At 41.7% G+C, this 20,520-nt stretch overlaps 1 protein-coding gene across 1 annotated transcript in view; it reads right to left on the bottom strand.

Annotated features, from left to right (window-relative positions):
• The window catches only part of ARHGEF38 (Rho guanine nucleotide exchange factor 38), a 164,115-nt gene extending 159,011 nt beyond the window's left edge, over nt 1-5,104 (bottom strand). The window contains exon 1 of the mRNA XM_073601859.1: nt 4,738-5,104. Within this exon, the coding sequence (XP_073457960.1) occupies nt 4,738-4,939 (202 nt within the window). The 5' untranslated portion in view covers nt 4,940-5,104. The remainder of the gene's footprint in view (nt 1-4,737) is intronic.
• Between the last annotated feature and the right edge of the window lie 15,416 nt (nt 5,105-20,520).

Below are 20,520 nucleotides of genomic sequence, written 5' to 3'. Positions count from 1 at the left end.
GTGAGTACACTGATCTATGTTGGCATCTTCTTATCTGGTACTATCTTTTATCTATTCAGTTTGTGGTTTTGCACATTAGTTCCTGTATTTTATTTCATACTTTTGCTAATAGGTGTCCCTCGTTCCCATCTCAAAAAGTTGGGAGGTATGCTTACAGGTTAAATAAGTTTGCATTTAAGTTCCTTCTAAATTCCTTCTTAGGCTATTCAATAGGAGTGCAATATTGGCTGGCAGTAGCTCAGAAGTAGGTCAGACGCAGCTCAGAAAGAGGTCAGAAGCAGCATAGCTACCGGTACTTCTGACTTCTTTCTGAGCTGCGTCTGACCTACGTCTGAGCTACTGCCAGCCAATATTGCACTCCTATTGAATCGTATAGATAAAAAAGCAAGCCTAATGCAAGCAAATGCCACAATAGATATATGCAATCTCATAGTGAAGTCCTAATTTTGCCAGAGATGTCCGAAATTCATTCGAATATAGGGTGCAGATGATTCCACAGGAGATATCTTTTCCCACAAACAGGGATGCATGAAATGATCATAGATAGTAAGGCAAGGTGCAAAATATATCCCAGCAATCGGAAATATTTGTCAGTGATTTCTGTAAATGGAAACTGTTGTTTTCAATTACTGCCCTTCAAGCATTCACTATACGTGGGTAATTATGTTAGAGTGGTTGATGTTGGCTACAGTTTGCAATGCTGAACACACAACTGCCAAAATGACATAATTAATAATACTGGGTTAGGGCAACCATAAGGCCTTAACAATGGTATAAGCATTCATTAATTCAAACCTAACATGGTTCAGCAAACAGAGAGATTGGGAAAAGGCAGGGAGATAAGATGCAGTGAGATCTGCACTATGGTGCTGGACACAAAAATTCTGCTACTCCTACTCTGCACACAGCCACATCCAGCCATCCATCCATCATCTCAGCAACAATAAACATATTGAATTGAGACTGTTGACAGTTGAGACAGATTGTCCTATAACTTTAGACACAGTTGCGGCCCGTCTATGGGGGCCCACAGGCGGCGCCCCCCCCCCCCCTCAAAGCTAGTCACCAAAAAAAGCCCTTTAAAAAAAACAAAAAAAAGGTCCTTTGAGTGCACTGTGTACGGGCGCCGGATACAGTGCACTATAGGCAGCGTGACGTCTATGCAATCACGTGATTGCAGGTGAGAGGCTTCATTTTCCTGCTTTTGGGAGTCCTTTTGGCACAAAGCAATGCACCTGAACGCTCCCATCTTGCAGTCATTCTCCTTGCTGTGGGGTTTTCTATTGACACCACCATAGGAAATGGGTGGTGCTTAGCTCTGAGCTGTGGTGTCACTTCCGGTTACTCTGTGCCAGTGGGAAACCAGAAGTGACTCTGCAGCTCCGTGGATGGAACGCACGGCTCGAGCAACCCCTTCTTTCACATTCTATTGGTAGGTTCAGAGAAATGTAAAATAAATGAAAGAGAAAAAAATAATGTCTTAATTATTTATACTGATACATTTGTTTCAAAGGCTTTACCAGGTTAGGGATGGAAAATACAGTATCTAGCAGTGGAGTGGATGCAGAGCAATTATATGAATACAGTGAGGCTGCAATTGATGGGCACAGTGAGGCTGCATATGATGTACACAGTGAGGCTACAATTGATGGGCACAGTGAGGCTGCAATTGATGGGCACAGTGAGGCTGCATATGATGGGCACTGTGAGGCTGCAATTGATGGGCACAGTAAGGCTGTAATTGATGGGCACAGTGAAGCTGCATTTGATGGGCACAGTAAGGCTGCAATTGATGGGCACTGTGAGGCTGCATTTCATGGGCACAGTAAGGCTGCAATTGATGGGCACAATAAGCCCGTATTTGATGGGCACAGTGAGCCTGCAATTGATGGGCACAGTGAGCCTGCATTTGGTGGGCACAGTGAGGTTGCATTTGATGGGCACAGTAAGGCTGCAACTGATGGGCACAGTGAGCCTGCATATGATGGGCACAGAGAGGCTGCATTGATGGGCACAGTGAGGCTGCATATGATGGGCACAGTGAGGCTGCATATGATGTGCACCGCAAGGCTGCATTTGATGGGCACAGTGAGACTGTATTTGATGGGCACAGTGAGGCTGCATTTGATGGGCACAGTGAGGCTGCAATTGATGGGCACAGTAAGGCTGCAATTGATGGGCACAGTGGGGCTGCATATGATGGGCACAGTGACGTTGCAAATGATGTGCACCGTGAGGCTGCATTTGATGGGCACACTGAGGCTGCATTTGATGGGCACAGTGAGGCTGCAATTGATGGGCACAGTGAGCCTGCATTTGATGGGCACAGTGAGCCTGCATTTGATGGGCACAGTGAGCCTGCATTTGATGGGCACAGTGGCACTGCAATTGATGGGCACAGTGAGCCTGCATTTGATGGGCACAGTGAGCCTGCAATTGATGGGCACAGTGAGCCTGCATTTGATGGGCACAGTACTGCTGCAATTGATAGGCACAGTGAGCCTGCAATTGATGGGCACAGTGATGCTGCAATTGATAGGCACAGTGAGGCTGCATTTGATGTGCACAGTGAGGCTGCAACTGATGGGCACACTGAGGCTGCAATTGACAGGCACACTGAGGCTTCAATTGATGGGCACAGTGACCCTGCATTTGATGGGCACAATGAGGCTGCAATTGATGATCACCGTGAGGCTGCATATGATGTGCACCATGACCCTGCATTTGATGGGCACAGTGAGGCTGCAATTAATGGGCAAGGTGGGGCTGCAATTGATGGGCACAGTGAGCCTGCATTTGATGGGCACAGTGAGGCTCCAATTGATGGGCACAACAAGGCTGCATTTGATGTGCACAGTGAGGCTGCAATTGATGGGCACAGTGAGGCTGCATTTGATGGACACAGTGAGGTTGCATTTGATGGGCACAGTGAGGCTGCAATTGATGGGCACAGTGAGCCTGCATTTGATGGGCACAGTGACCCTGCATTTGATGGGCACAGTGCGGCTGCAATTAATGGGCAAAGTGGGACTGCAATTGATGGGCACAATGAGCCTGCATTTGATGGGCACAGTGAGCCTGCATTTGATGGGCACAGTGAGGCTGCAATTGATGGGCACAGTGAGCCTGCATTTGATGGGCACAGTGAGCCTGCATTTGATGGGCACAGTGAGCCTACATTTGATGGGCACAGTGAGCCTACATTTGATGGGCACAATGAGGCTGCAATTGATGGGCACAGTGAGCCTGCACTTGATGGGCACAGTGAGCCTGCAATTGATGGGCACAGTGAGGCTGCATTTGATGGACACAGTGAGGTTGTATTTGATGGGCACAGTGAGGCTGCAATTGATGGGCACAGTGAGCCTGCATTTGATGGGCACAGTGAGCCTGTATTTGATGGGCACAGTGAGGCTGCAATTGATGGGCACAGTGAGCCTGCATTTGATGGGCACAGTGAGCCTGCAATTGATGGGCACAGTGAGCCTGCATTTGATGGGCACAGTGGCACTGCAATTGATGGGCACAGTGAGCCTGCATTTGATGGGCACAGTGGCACTGCAATTGATGGGCACAGTGAGCCTGCATTTGATGGGCACAGTGAGCCTGCAATTGATGGGCAGAGTGAGCCTGCATTTGATGGGCACAGTGATGCTGCAATTGATAGGCACAGTGAGCCTGCAATTGATGGGCACAGTGATGCTGCAATTGATGGGCACAATGAGGCTGCGATTGATGGGCACAGTGAGATGGCAATTGATGTGCACATTTGATGTTTACTGATTTTAAAAAAATCACTGATTCATGGTACATTTATTGTGTTCTTTAACAGATGACTTTAACAAATAACATTTTCAATATTTTATCCAGCTGTAATGATGCATAATCACCTGAACAGTTTTATTTTTTAGTTTGTTTGCGCCCCCTCAAAAATTTTGAGCACCACCTGCCACTGACAAGACACATACTTTTGTATAGTTCTGCTAAAGGCAGCACAGTTAAAATGTAGGCATTGGTCACAGTATTACCACGAATATACAGTTTACTATATACTGCATTTGAATGAGTACATGGATGGATTAAGTCAGATAAGAACACACTAAACACATTTTAAAGAGCAATGCTTCCAGGTTCTCTTCCAAGTCTAAGGATGACTATACATAAACATATTGTGGGTTTTTGCAATGCAAATGGTTACAGTGCTGGTAAAGCATTGTTTCTCAACTTTTTTAACATGAAGAAACCCTTAGAAATAACTTCCCAGTCTTAAGGAACCCCTCCTATAAATGACCATATCTATAGCTCTGGGTACAATAATGTAATGGTCACTTGAAAGAATGCTTTTTTGACTTATGGTCATCGGGAAGAATCCACCCTTACAGATAGCATGAAAAGATCAATGTTGTCAGTGGTTACTTATTGGTTACAGAAATTTCGCGTTGCTCAAGGAACCCCTAGCAACCTCTGGAGGAACTCTAACGTTCTATAGAACCCTTGTTGAGACTTGAGAAAGGCTATGCTAACGTTTTTTTTTTTTTCTCTTTCCAAAAGAAATATCAATGTACTTGTGATTGCAAGTGCATTGCTGAAAGAAAGATTGCACGAGTCAGAAGTAACTGTCGCTGCAGCATCTGGTGCAGGCCAGACGTTCTCTAATGCAGATCTTGCAAGTCTTACGCAAATTTTGTCTATCTACAGTCAACATTATAGTGTACTTATTGAAATTTTCTTTCTTACCTTTTAGCTTCTGGTTATATTCTGTTCTGTCAGACTGACTCCTGCGCAGGGTTCCTGAATTTCCATTTTCCCCATTGGTGTTTTGCTCTACTATGGTGTCTGTTTTCCTCCTCTCTAACATGTATAGCCTGCTTTTGAGAAAGGTTAGATTCTTCTTCTTGATCCCTCCAGAATCTTTTCCACTCATGTCCTTGATGTCCATGGCCGGTCATCCAAAGCAGACTCTCCGTTGCCACCGCTTTATTTTATAAGTGTATGATTCCAGCAATGGAATGAGTCAGCGCTGGTTCTAAGTAATCAGCTGTACCTGCACTAGTAACCTGTCCAAGGGAGACACCTGTACAGATCATAGCTCCTCCCCTATGAAGTCATGTTACAATGTACCTGAGGGCTTGTCACCTGAGACACTCGCAGCACAAGCTGGCAAAGCAGCACCGGCTCATTTTTTTACCCAGGACAAACTTAACTTCCTTAGGCAGAGGAGTGTGCTCTCTTCCCTTTAACTCCTTGAGTGATAATAAAGCTTGGAATGATTGCACATTGCTAAGCCCTTCAACACAGAGGGGAGTCCAACCTCTGCATTCAATGCCTTTGTTATCCTTTCCCTATTGTGCCAGCCATTTGTGACAAATGCACAAGCAGCTTTAGAATTGTGTCTAACATTTGGGACACACAGCGAATGTAGTATGTTACCTGGAACTAAAAGTGTCAAATGTTCTCTAGGGCTTTGTATGCTAATACAGGTGTCTGCACCTTGCGAGGAAGACATTGTAATCTCTATACTTATTTCCTTGACTGATGAAAGGATTGCTAAGAAGTAAAGCTAACAAACCAAGCCCTCGCACAACCCCCGCTCATCATTTTCCTTCCCGGGAAAGCTTGACAGCGTAAAGCTGGTCATACACCAGTAGAATTTCAATTGAAATTCTGAAAAACTCGCTCATCAATGCATTCGATCTTGCCATCACTGAGTCAACTTCGGGTGCTTTTACACTGCTCCCTTGACGAAAAAACAGTTAAAACTGCATATGCGTTTCCAGTGCGTTTGCCTGGTTGGCATGCACTTTTGAAACATGGACATGTGACTCAAAAAACTTACCAAAAATGCAACCGCGGTGCATTTTTTATGCGTTTTTCATTTATTTCAATGGGAAGCTACATTTTTGGTGCTGTTTTGAAAAGCACACCAAAGATGCAGTATGCAGGACTTTTCAAAACACACCGCACCCGCAGATATATTTATTGGTTTTCTTGTGTTTGTAGCAAGGTAAACTCATCCAGCAAAAACACATCAGTGAGAAAGGGCCCTAATTTATTTCAAAAATCCCTAAAATTTCATCCAGACTTGATATTTGAATGGAATCCCAGAAGTATTAAACAGGTTTCTATTGTGCCTATCACATGCACATTACAAATGTACAATTTTTCCCCAACGAAACCACATTCATGGTTAGAATTTTGTTTGTTCAGATAAGAAACAAGAAAAAATTTCCATCCTGCTCCTTAAAAACTTCTCATCACTATGGTCGACTATGATTGCCGATTTGACCCCACTAGCCACTAGAAAATGGAACAAACATTCCAAAAGGTAACTTTTTTGGAAAAAAATTCTATAGGTGCATGGCCAGCTTTATTCTCAGCTATCAAGTGGTGATCGTTAATAAGTGACTTTATTTCTGTGAACTACAGCTGACCAAAGATTTACATTGTTCAGAGTCAAGTAATTGATCTTAGGAGGAAATGAGATTAATGACATTGTCCAGCTTGCAGTTAAATATTTCTTGTAATCAGTATTTATCTGTTCCTTATTTATTTCAGGTATTCATATAGCACTAACAATGTATGCAGTGCTTTACATATTGGACTGCACAGTAGTTTCTGCACTCAAGGAGCTTACAATCTAAAGTGCCTGCCTCACATGCATCCACACACATACAAGGGCCAACTTACACTTGAGCCAAATAACCTTCCAGCATGTCTTTGGAGTGTGGGAGAAAACTGGAGTACCCAGAGGAAACCCATGCAAGCACAAAGAAAACATGCAAACTCCCTGCAGGCATTGTCCTGGTTGGGTTTTGAACCTAAACCACAAGGCTGCAAGGCAGAAGTGCCAACCAGTAAGCCACTGTGCTGCCCTCTTCCTTTTTTTCATTTTGCAAATGATCTACGTTACCGGTCCACAAGCTGAATGTTTCGATTGTGGCAGTACAGGAAGATTTGGCACAAAAGAAAGAATTTGCAGTCTTTAAAGAGATTCTCCTGTACATGGATGATCTAAAGCATGGAGGATCAACCTGTGGCCCTCCAGCTGTTGCAGAACTACAAGTCCCATGAGGCATTGCAAGGCTGACAGTTAAAAGCATCACTCATGAAGGCAGAGGCATGATGGGACTTGTAGTTCCGCAACAGCTGGAGGGCCACAGGTTGAGCACCCATGCTCTAAACAGCTTACTGGATATGAAGGGACTTGATAATACATTTCTGAATGACTGCATACACAGGAGATCCTAATGCCGCGTACACACAGTCGGACTTTTCGGCTACAAAAGTCCGACAGCCCGTCCGACAAACTTTCGACGGACTTTTGGCGGACTTGTGGCGGACTTTCTAACGAATGGACTTGCCTAAATACGATCACACAAAAGTCTGACGGATTCGTACGTGATGACGTACACCGGACTAAAATAAGGAAGTTGATAGCCAGTAGCCAATAGCTGCCCTAGCGTGGATTTTTATCCGTCGGACTAGCATACAGACGAGCGGATTTCTGGGTCCGGCGGAGTTACAACGTAAAGATTTGAAGCATGTTCCAAATCTAAAGTCTGTCAGATTTTCGACTAGAAAAGTCCGCTGAAAGTCCGGGGAAGCACACACGAGATGGATTGTCCACCGGATTTGGTCCGTCGGACTTTTGTAGCCGAAAAGTCAGACCGCGTGTATGTCCCATAAGACTCTCTCTGTTACCTCCCATAGGTAATGTGGTGTAGCATTGGTTTTTCACTGTGGATCTGGAAGAACAATATGCTACTGGTAAACTTTTTCTACCCTAGCACATTTTCCCACCCTATGTTAGCCTACTGCAATCCTTTCCTTCAACCATTTTTATCTTATACACAGTGACATTATTGCAGTATTGTACTGAAATTGTATGTATTGTGCTACAATCCTTTTATCCAATGTGACATTCAATCTACTATTGGTTAATCAGCCTCTGTAAAAATGTGCCTAACATACAAGTTTGTGACTGTTGTGGGCACATTAGACTACTTTCATGGCAGGGAATGATTTGAATGGCTCATTGTTCTCTGTAAAGCACTGTGGAATATACTGGCACTATTTAAATTCATAAGATATGTCCCTAGTCCAAATAAATTGCAGTGCCGTTAGCACCAGATTGTCCTTTGGAACCATTTTTCATATTATAGTTAAATCGGCTTCCATCACTGCAAGGTTCTACCTTACAAAAGCATGCAAACCATCACTATTGAAGCAAACATTGATTAAAGGATAGTTATAATGTATGACACTGAATGTGCACTACTTTAAAATATTTATTTGTGAACAATACAAGAATGACCTATTCCTTCAAGCAGACTTAATACATTAAAATACATTTTTGTTTTCCTCCCACCTCCCTCTTACAGAATTGGAAAATGTTTCATCATTTTTGGAAATGTTTCGTACCTTTTTTGTGCTATAGCGCTATGCTTTCTTGACCAGGTGAGAATTATGTAGAGACCCCTGCTGCCTTCTGGGGTGTCTTCGTCACACATTCCTGGAGGCAGTGTATTACTGAGGGGGTCCATTAACATCACAAGGCTCAGAGACCAGGAACTGGCAAAGATCCATAGCATGTCTGTGCACATGCAGGTAATTCCCATGGGTCTCTACAAGGTCCCAGATACCAGTAACCAGCGGTATGTGTATTCATGCTCTGGATTGCCCCAAACATACACAGACATGCCACAGGTCTCTGCCAGGTCTCAAATACCTATCAGAGACCTGCAGTACATCGGAGTACTTGAGGGATATTTGTAGATGGTGGCACAGGAGAGAAACAGTGGGAGGAGAATATCAACTGGGTGAAATTTCTCTTTAAAGTGACTCACAAGACAAATATTGAAGGTTTCACCATAGCTCCCAACTGTCCCTGATTTCAAGGGACTGTCCCTGATTTGGAACAATGACCCTCTGTCCCTCTTTCCTCCTCATTTGTCCCTCATTTTGGTCTCATCTATATAGTTGTATATAAAATGCACTTTTTATCTTTCAAAAAGTGTTTCCCAGAGCTAAACTTTTCATCCAAGATCTAAATTGCTGCATTTGTCAATTTTAAAAGCCAATATAAAGGAATATTAGTGGTAAAAAAAGCACTTATTTAATAATTTAGGTTTAACCACCTCAATACAGGGCACTTACACCCCCTTCCTGCCCAAGCCATTTTTCAGTTTTCAGCGCTGTCGCATTTTGAATGACAATTGCGCGGTCATGTTACACTGCACCTTAATTAAATTTTTATCATTTTTTTCCCCACAAATAGAGCTTTCTTTTGGTGGTATTTGATCACCTCTGCGGTTTTTATTTATTGCGCTATAAACAAAAGAAGAGGGACAATTTTGAAAAAACACAATATTTTTTACTTTTTGCTATAATAAATATCCATTTTTTTTTTTTTTTTAACAAATTTTTTCCTCAGTTTAGGCCGATACGTATTCTTCTACATATTTTTGGTAAAAAAAAATTGCGATAAGCGTATATTGATTGGTTTGCGCAAAAGTTATAGCGTCTACAAAATAGGGGATAGACTTATAGCATTTTTATTATTTATTTATTTTTTACTAGTAATGGCGGTGATCTGCGATTTTTATTGTGACTACGATATTGCGGCGGACACATCGGACACTTTTGACACATTTTTGGGACCATTCACATTTATACAGCGATCAATGCTATAAAATTGCATTGATTACTGTGTAAATGTGACTGGCAGGGAAGGGGTTAACACTAGGGGGCGCTCGAGGGGTTAATGTATGACCTAAGGAGGTGATTCTAACTGTGGGGGGAGGGGACTGACTGGGGGAGGTGACCGATCGCTGTCCCTATGTACAAGGGACACGCCATCGGTCTCCTCTCCTCTCTGACAGGACGTAGATCTGTGTTTACATGCACAAATCCACGCTTCTGCTCTGTTACCTGGCAATCGCGGGTGCCCGGCGGACATCGCGGCCGCCGGGCACGCGCACCGGGTCCCGAGTGACGCAGCGGGAGGGCGAGGACGTCATATGACGTCCTCCCAGAACAACAGAAGCCTCGTCCAGCCGTCATATGATGGTGGGCGGTGGCTTAGTGGTTAATTAACCTTTTTTTTTGGGGTTATGTCCCACCACGCCCCTTAACCCCTTTTGGGGTTAAGGGGCGTGGTGGGGGGGTGTCCTATGCCTACATACATTTTCTAGTAGGTGTCCCTCATTCCCATCTCAAAATGTTTGGAGGTATGGTTTTACTGCTGACCTCTTCTTCCGCCATGTTAGTTTCCTGGCTAATGTGCTGATTTTTTTGTTCAGTGCTTTTTGAATCTCTGACCTGGAACAAGTTAAGGGATTCTGACACTTTTTTGACACTTAGTTAAAGAATGCTTGCTACGGGTTTATAATGACTCAAAAGAACTGAACCCAGACACAGCCAGGCAACTAGCATTTCCAAAAGAGGGCCAACAATGAAGACCCTATATATTTCTCATGACACTGTGGCCTTTGGTACCAAGTTTGTTAACATGTCCCTAAGAGTTCTCAAACTAAAATACAACTTTTAAAGTTTAAACATGGACATAATAAAATATCGGACAAAAAAAATTGTATTTTGAATTGTGCTTTTTTTCCCACTCTGTGGCTAAATATAAAGTGCAATTTTTAAAATTGACTTAACAATTCTTCAAATGGAAAGTGTATAAGCAGGTTTAGCTAAGTCTTTTTAGAGGAGATAGTGAATAAAGGTTAATAAAAGAAGCTAAGCCAGCTGTCACATCTCACATAACTGTAGTACAATAGGGCCAACCAAGCCAGAATCTCCAGCAAAGAATTCAGCTGGTGGAATTGTATATGTGCAATGACAAATCCTCCTCTCCTAGATCCCACCATTCAGCACGATTTGAGGCTGGGAACCCTTCAGTCCTTTTCATGTGGTTTAAATAGATTCTGCCTAGACTTAAAAACTATGGCACAATCAATGACAATATAATGAGTAAGAAGTAAAAGAAAACAAAAGCCATAAAAAATGTAAAGGTTTATTTAAAAAGTTTTCTGAATGGCCAAAATGTAATAATTTTAAACATATATATTAGTTGTACTAGGAAATTCTGAAGCTTTTGGTAATAGGGACAGCCAAGCATTTGAGCAAAGTGAAGTCACTTAAAACTGCTGAATATACTGAAAGTATTGGGTTGATTTACCAACTGAAGAGTGCAAAATCTGGTGCAGCTGCATTGTACATGGTAACCAATCAGCTTCTAACTCCAGTTTGATAAGTTAAGCGTTGACAAAAAAAAAAAACTGGAAGCTGACTGGTTTCTGTGCAGAGCTGCACCAATTTTTCACTCTCCGGTTTTAGTAAATCAACCCCTATGTGTAGTTGTCTCTATATGCCTGCAACTTAGGCCCATTCCGTCTTTCCTTTTCTTGATGGGTCTTGATGGAATAGAACGTATTTCTATGGTCACACAGATGTAAGTAAATTTAAACAAAGGTGTGTCTATTTACATCCGCTCAAATCTGAATCTGTGTAGGTCCGTAAAAGCAATAGGAAAAGGTTTGCATCCCTTTCTGTTTTTGCTGACCCAAATGTGACAAACCAGATGATGCAAACAGTTAAGGACCGAGCCTCTTTTTGACACTTGTTGTTTAGTTAAAATAATTTTTTTTGCTAGAAAATTACTTAGAACCCTCAAATATTATATATATATATTTCAGACACCCTAGAGAATAAAATGGCAGTTGTTCCAATACTTTATGTCACACTATATTTGCGTACCAGTCTTACAACCGCATTTTTTTGGGAAAAAATACACTTTTTTGACTTAAAAAAAAAAGAAAACAGTAAACTTAGCCCAAATTTTTTTTATATTCTGAAAGATAATGTTACGCCGAGTAAATTGATACTCAACATGTCATGCTTCAAAATTTCGCCCGCTCATGGAATGGCGACAAACTTTTACCCTTAAAAATCTCCATTTAAAAATTTCTACAGGTCCATGTTTAGAGTTACAGAGGAGGTCTAGTGCTAGAATTACTGCTTTCGCTCTAACGATCGTGGCGATACCTCACATGTGTGGTATGAACACCGTTTTCATATGCGGGCGCGACTTACGTATGTGCTCATTTCTGCGTACGACCTTGGTGGGACGGGGCGCTTTAATTAATTTTTTTAATTTTCTTATTTATTTTACTTTTTATTTTTTATTTTTACACTGTCCTTTTAAAAAAAAATTGTGTCACTTTTATTCCCATTACAAGGAATGTAAACATCCCTTGTAACAGAAAAAAAACATGACAGGACCTCTTAACTGTGGGATCTGGGGTCAAAAAGACCTCAGATCTAACATTTACACTAAAATGCAATAAAATAAAAAAAAATAAAAAATAAAATGTCATTTCTTTTTTTTTTTTGCAAAAATTTTTTTCCCCCCTTTAAGGCCATTGGGCGGAAGTGACGTTTGACGTCTCTTCTGCCATTCAATGTTATGGAGCCAAGTGGGGTGCCATCTTTCCCTCACTCAGCTCCATGCCTGTCAGGGGGGAAGGATGCCATCGTCTCCACCACTACCGTGGCGGGAGGGGGGCCATCTCCCACCCCTGATAAAAGTGACCTTGCAGCGAATCCTCCACGGAGACCACTTATTATCTGAATCTAGCCGCTCACCGTTGTTGAAAATACCAGGGTTATGGAAGCTATCTGCTGCCATAACAATGGTATTAAGCGTCAAAATACCGACGTACAATGACGGCGAGTTGCGAGTGGTTAAAGCTATTTTAGAGATTGTGTGGGTCAGTTTTTCCTTCATCACAAAAAGAAGGACAAAATTGGAAAGGAAATAGAAGACCCAAAAGTTACATTTGTCCTGTTCTGATCACACTCAGCAGATCCTTTGCTGAGTTGGATCAGAATGGGAATGAGGAATGGCCTTGTGAAAGGGGTCTATACCAGTTAGCAGCTTGCTGACAGAACCATTTTAACGAGACTCTGTTTCCAGACTTTTAATTCAACAAAAAATCCTTCTATAAGGTTATATGAGCATTTTAAATTATAACTAAAGGCAAAACTTTTTTTTTCATTTTGGATAGTGGGGGGAGGGATTAGAACACCTCTCAGCTTTTATTGCTGTCTGTGCCCCTGTTAGGGAGATTTCTCTTCTCTATTTGTCCTGTTTCCCATATTCTTTGAAAGTGAAAGTAAAAGAAAATCCTCATTTTGAGTTGTCCCCAGAAGTGTAATAGAAAGAAAACCTTCCAATGGGGACACTAGTTCTGGTTCTTTTAATTTGCAGGGATTTCCTCCCACTTCCGGTTTGGCTACGGGGCAGAAAGTGAAGTAAAATGTCCCCAATGGGACAAAGATGGGGAGAAAAATCTGACAGGGGTTATAACCCTCTCTTACGCTATCCATAATGAAAGAAAAAGTTTTGCCTATAGTTCTACTTTATGTATATTCTTTATGTTATTTACCTGTAAAATCCCCTCGTGTGTAGACATCAAAAAGCCATTAGACTGCTGCTGGATGCCACTATCTTAGATATAATGTCAGCAGCCCAGGAAGGACACTACGGGGCAGCGCCTGAGGGCCCAAGGCCAGTAGGAGGCCCCATGAGAGGCATCTGACAGGTGACCACAGCTTTATTACCCAGTAAGTAGAGGTTCAAGGGAGAAGGCAGTGAACGATGATGCGGTTCCTGCGGACGACCTTTGGCCAGTGGTCGATGCAGCAGCATGTTGTGAGAAGAGTGACTTGTGCTGTTTTGGGATGATGGAGCCACGGAGATGAGGGCAGCTGCTCCAGCCACTTTTCCTCCTGTGGTGTTCTACACACAACCCACCTATCTGTCTCCCTCTGGGGTCAGTGTAGGGGCGGGGCCACAGTCCACATCCCTGCCGCGGGGGACAGCAAGTTAGTGCTGATTTGTAAAGTGTAGCTGCTGGACAGGACCCATGTCAATGTGAACCAGTGTGATCCTCCTAAACTTGTACCAGACGATGGGCATCTCTTCTTCTATGTCAGATAGGAGACAAAGCACAGATTACCTGCGGTGAGCTTAGGATCATGGAAGAGACAAGTGCTAGGAAACTGACAGCAATGGATGTAAAGTTTGGCACACAAGTGATGGTAGGGCACTGCGGGGTCATTCTATAGAATGCAGTGATGACAGGACACTGGGGGGCAATCCTATAGAATGCAGTGGTGACAGGACACTGCAGGGTCATCCTATAGAATGTAGTGATGCCAGGACACTGGGGGTCATCCAATAGACTGCAGTGATGACAAGACACTGTAGGGTTATCCAATAGAATGCAGAGATGACAGGATCATTTTATAGATTGCAGAGATGACAAGACACTGCAGGGTCATCCTATAGAATGCAGTGATGATAGGACACTGCAGTGTTATCCTATAGATTGCATAGATGGCAAGACACTGTTGCACTTTCTTTAAAGTGGGAGTAAACTCCCTTGTATGATTTTTACCTGCAGGTAAGCCTATAATAAGTCTATAATAAGTCTTACCTATAGGTACAGTAAATATCTCCTAAATGTGCACCATTTAGGAGATATTTACTTTAGATGCAGCCATTGATGTCACTGGCGCATGCGCTCTGAAGGAACGCATCCCTGTGCCGTTCCATCAGAGCCATGTCGTAAACAGTAACTCCCACATGCATGCACAGGAGTGATGCTCTCATGGAGGTGCAGTCAGGGGAGGCAGGTGAGGCAGACCTGGGGTCACAGAGACCCCAAATTTGGGGGGGGGGGGTTGTAGCCAAAGTCCTACCCCACCACTGGTCAAAATTTGGGGCTCCTGGGACCTATGGTTTCCAGAGATACGGGGCTCCTTGCGCAGCCTGTCAGAAGCTACATACAACACGGCCAGTTTAAGTACAAGCTGGCGCACTTTGCAGCAGACTGACAGAATGAGCTCACAGTGCCTTTCACTTCTTGTCAGAGGCACTGAGCTCAATAGACAGCTTGGAGCCTTGGACCCATGGTAAAGTACCATTGGCCCCAGCTGTCTAATAAAAATGCTGCAGTGGAGGCTGTCCTCTCACTGCAGTGGCATAGAAGGGGGCATTTGTCTGAAAGACACAATCTCCCTTCCAGCCCAGCTCTCTTAACTAGAAGGAAAAAACATGGGTTTATGGGTATAAGATTTACCAATAATCCCATGTTTTTCTCAGATTAAGAGGGAGAATGAGAATCTTCTAGTGCTGAAAAGGTACTGTTTTAATAAAGCTAAATCATATATTATTATGCTATATGTTATTATTTATCTATTTACTGTGAAATTACTGGTTTGAAGTTATAACTTCAAACTTCAGTAATTTGTCCGTTAAGTCACCTACTTGAGTACAGATTTTGAAAATATAGTAAATTACCTTAAATACAATATATAATAATTATTTGTATATTACTTATGGTAATTAACCCCTTGCCACCCAGGCCAATTTTGACACGTCTCTCCTAAATGTAAAAATAATCATTTTTTTGCTAGAAAATTACTCAGAACCCCCAGAAATTATATATATTGTTTTAGCAGACACCCTAAAGAATAAAATGATGGTCGTTGGTCAACTTTTTATGTTACACAGTATTTTTTATGAAGAAGAAAAAAAAAAAAACACCAAAGTTAGCCAGTTATTTTTTTGTATACTATGAAAGATGATGTTACACCGAGTAAATAGCTACCGAACATGTCACGCTTTAAAATTGCGCACACTTGTTAAATAGCGCCAAACTTCAGTACTTAAAAATGTCCATAGGCGACACTTTAAAATTTTTTACAGGTTACATGTTTAGAGTTACAGAGGAGTTCTATTGCTAGAACTATTGCTCTCGCTCTAACGTTTGAGGCGTATGTAACCTGTGTGTATCTGGCTCTGATACTAGCTAGTGCCTCACCAGCCACTGACCTCACCGCACGTCCCTGGATGCTATTGCCGGCTCGGCCATTCATATCGCTAAAGCCTCCAAACCCTTAAGGAAGACAAATGAAGATGGAAGCGCCTTCAGCGGTGCAGGGCTTCATTTTCAGGTAAGTCTGTCATATACAATGCATACTTACACATTATGACCTACCTGCCTGGCGCCTTTTTTTTTTTAATTCAGTTTACTACCACTTTAATGTAATTTTGTTTTTCTTGATTTTCTTTATTAACTTAATAAACATTTATTTTGAGCATGATGTAGAGAAATTCTGTGATGAACGCAGTGGGCAGTGAAATATGTAGGTGGGGTTTTGTGTGGGTGTGGCTTGAGTGTGGGGGGGTTCCCATGATATCCTATTGACAGGTACAAAATGCTACAGATGCTACAAAAAGGCTTATGTATGTATGTATTCAGAAGCTATACCTGAATGTATATACTGTATATCCAGGCCAGTTAAAGAAACCCCACCTGTCACTCCTTTGACCCGTTTGCAGATCTTACTTTGTCATCCTCCATTACTCTTCAACCTTAAAGGGCCCCAACTTGCTAGCAGAAGATCATAACTACAACTTTGGTACCTATTCCATTTTCTGACCACAAACGTTCACTACTTATTTAAAGGGGCATTAATGTCTCTCACTTGGTTCCTTTACTTTGTACCAGTGTCTGCCAGGGAATTGGCTGTTTTTCTAAGCCCTCTTTCCCCACAACCAGTACTGCACCTTCCTTAGTCACTGTAGATATCTACTGAGTAATTACAGTTTGCTGGTGTTACTCAATTACTGCCATTTCATGTGTGTTACCTTTTACTTCTCTTTTGAATGTGTTGTTGTAGCCTTCTGAATACCAATTAGTGCCATGTTGAATTACTTAAAATAATTGTGGTTGCTGAAATATGTGGTCTATTGTCCTTTACTCTGAGCTGGGTATTATTGGTGATCCATTTATTGAACTCTGATTGTCTAAACTATGTCTGAACCTAGAATGACAGAAGGGATGAGGAGCTTGCGAGGTCAGGGCAGCATCAGAGTACAAGCATCATCCAGCTACAGGGGTAGTGCTTTATATGATGAACCACTTGACCTCCAGAAGATTTACCCCCCTTTATGACCAGGACATATTTTGCGATACGGCACTGTGTTACTATAAACTGACAATTGTGCGGTTGTGCGACCCTGTACCCAAATAAAACGTATGTCTTTTTTCCCCACAAATAAAGCTTTCTTTTGGTGGTATTTGGTCACTTCTGCATTTTTTATTTTTTATAAACAATAAAAAATACTACAATTTTGAAAAAAATAAATATTTTTTACTTTCTGCTATATAACATATGCAATAAAAATGTTTTAAAAATCGAATTTCTTCATAAATTCAGGGCAATATGTATTCTGCTAAATATTTTTCGTAATAAAAATACCAATAAGCGTATATTGATTGGTTTGCGCAAAAGTTATAGCATCTACAAACCCATGGGATATTTTTATATATTTATTTTACTAGTAATGGCTGCAATCAGTGACTTATAGCGGGACTACGATATTGCGGTGGACAATATGGACACTAATTGACACAATTGATCAGTGATTAGTGCTAAAAAATATGCACTGTTACTGTATTAATGACACTGTTTGGGAAGGGGTTAACATCAGGCGCGATCAAAGGGTTAAATGTGTGCCTAGCCTGTGTTTCTCTAAACTTTGGGAGGTGCTTTTACTAGGGGAAGGCATGGATCCATCTGCCTTGTTTACATAGGCAGACTGCCGTTCTGCCTCTCTGCTAAATCATCAGTGGGTGCTGGCGGACATTGAGTGATCACAGCGGGAGCAGGCCGCCGGCATGCACGCCCTACCCGGAAGAGCCGGATCACGTATGTATACGTGATCCGGTGCACAGGTGCCACCCCGTAACAGTAAAACTGCTATGGGGCGTACCTGAAGCAGTTAAGCCCCTTCTGGGGTTAATATGCATCAGAGAGCAAGGTCTAAAGGACACTGTATAATAAAAATAAGCGAAAAAAAGGATGTGGCTTTCCTGAGTTTCTTGTATATGACCCTTGGCTCGGTGCTGACCATTAACTTTCTAGTGGCTAGTACCCCTTTTAAACTTGTCAGCTGTTGGTGGCCACCAATGAAGCCATCTAGTGTGTGAAAGGAATCACACAGCACAGTGGAGAAGCAGACATGCGACACACTTGGTGTTGGATGCTAAGCATTCTTTAGCCGCCAGAGCTCTTAAAAGCAGGAAAGGTACAAGGCACCACCCGCCATAGAGGTAAGTACTAAGCATCTTCTTTAAACACTTGACTTTGTTTAATTCTGGGAATGCAGAATGTGTGTGACTTGGCATTCCTGCTATCTCTTTGTAGTGTACATAAATATGTTCTTTAAGCTATGATGGTGGAGATCCTTTTTTTCAGTAATCTTTAAACCACAGCAACTGCTATTTTAATTGGGATTCTACTTTTATTTAATATGGATCAATTAGCATGTGTCTTAATGCTTAGATTCCAGCTTTTACTCATTTTATGTCAATCTAATGCTGCAAGCACAAGTAAATGCAGACATGCCATACTTCCTAGTATTCTGATAAAGAGAGATGCCTTTTAGCACACAGTATGCAGAGCCAAATACAAAGATCTTATATGTAGAAAGTGATTGGTTAAACCACACAAATGCCTTTTTTACCTCTATTTTTCCTTTATATTGGAATCCGAAAATAACAAATGCAGTAATATAGAGATTGGACCAAAATGTATTAAAGTATAACACTTTTGGTAGTAAAATAAAACATTTTGTGCAAAAGAGACAGAGGGATTTGGTCTCAAACAAGGGACATCTCCTTCAAATCGGGGACAGTTGGGAGCTATGCATACCTTGATATCTTGGGAGAAATTCAGATATCCTATATTATGTATGGCCTATTATTAAGTGCATTACAAAAAGTAGTGGTGGGCTCCCTTCAATTCATCTGCACTCCATCTATACATCAGAATGCATGTGCTTCCACTGTGGAGTCACTTATCAGTTAGTGATAGGACTACAGCTACCAGGGTGCCTTGGTGGGGCCTGTAGATTACGCATGTATTTTCAGATGTGTGCAGACTAAACCCCTGTTTTTAACGCATACTGTTAGACATGTTGATTCGGTTGTCCGCGGGCTGGTCGGTAAGTAAGCCTGGATTTTTTCCTTGGATTTATCCTTGGCTTTGTTTCTATTATTAAGTGGATTACACAATTTTTTTGCTGTCGGAAAGCATCCAAACACATTTGAAACAGAACTTTGTCTTAATTTATTCAGTCTGTTCTAGGTCCTAATCCTAAGACAAACAGATCTTTAAAATATATTTTGTAGAAGTTTATTGGCAATTTAAAGTGTACCTGTATAGTAATGTACAGTCATTTCTGGACACATTTTATTGATTTATTATGGTCAGGTTTAAAAAAATCATCCCATTGAAAAAAGGTTTCAACAGGTAACAAGACAAATACATATTCTGTATTCTCAGACATAGTCAGTAGGAGGAGCTCTCAACTCCTTTTTACATGTTTTCTAGTTTCAGGTGATGTAATCCCATGGCGAAAGGGTCCCAAAAGGGGAAAAAGGGACAACTGTAAATACAGAAATCAAGAGGGCAGCTAGGAGATCTTAGCAACAGACCAAAATGGGTCCATCCAAGAGCATGGCCAGCCACAAGACTCCTGTCTGCATCTTCCCTGGCATTGATGTTGGCCATACTCTTGGATGGACCCCTTTTGGGATGTGGTTAAGAACTCCTAGCTGCCCTCTGGATCTCTGCATTTACAGTTATCCCTTTTCCCCTTTTGGGACCCTTTTACCATGTGGTGATCGCATCACCACAATACCAGGCTTATTCTTTTTAACTTTCATCTGTAGGCCTGGAACTGCTAACTTCCTTATGAGTTTCTAGGTGTGAGTGATACTCGACATGCATAGGAAGTTCCATTTTTGTGTGGAACTCCGCTTTAAGGTTTACATACAATTTAAAGTTCACATTAAATGGAAAAATGTAATCTAATAGGAGAACAATTATAATTTCTGCAATTAATAATCTTCACGATTTATTAAATGTTATGTGCAATTTATTCTATTCTTTTTATTCTCTTCTGTGATCCAAAATCAGTGGGAAGCATGCCTTCATTTAGCTAAATACTTGATTCATTCAAAGATCAAAACAAACTCTCAGCAGTATATTACCTTGTTACAACACGATCCTGCAGTGCAGCTTACAGGCCTCAGACTTTCTTTTCTTATAAGCATTCTTATTAGAATAGATTATATACTTTAAGCCTAAAAGGAAATGTTTAACCCTCTGGATAAAAAAACAATAAAGTGTATGATTACACATCATCTTTATTCACTGCTGGAGATTTTCAAACTACCCTTTTTCGGTCAAGTTGACCATAGTGATTAAATTACTTTGGCCAGAGCTTTGTACAAATCATCGGTTGTACAGACATATATGCAAATAGCAACAACTTTGACTACAAGATAAAAGCTTTCAACATAGACTTGACAGTGACAAATAACATCTAGTTTATACCTAGCGGTAGGGAAAATGACATACAAAAAATCATGT

This window comes from Aquarana catesbeiana, linkage group LG01 (genome assembly GCF_042186555.1).
Source record: "Aquarana catesbeiana isolate 2022-GZ linkage group LG01, ASM4218655v1, whole genome shotgun sequence".
NCBI lineage: Eukaryota > Metazoa > Chordata > Amphibia > Anura > Ranidae > Aquarana > Aquarana catesbeiana.
This window is presented reverse-complemented; position numbering and strand designations above follow the sequence as displayed.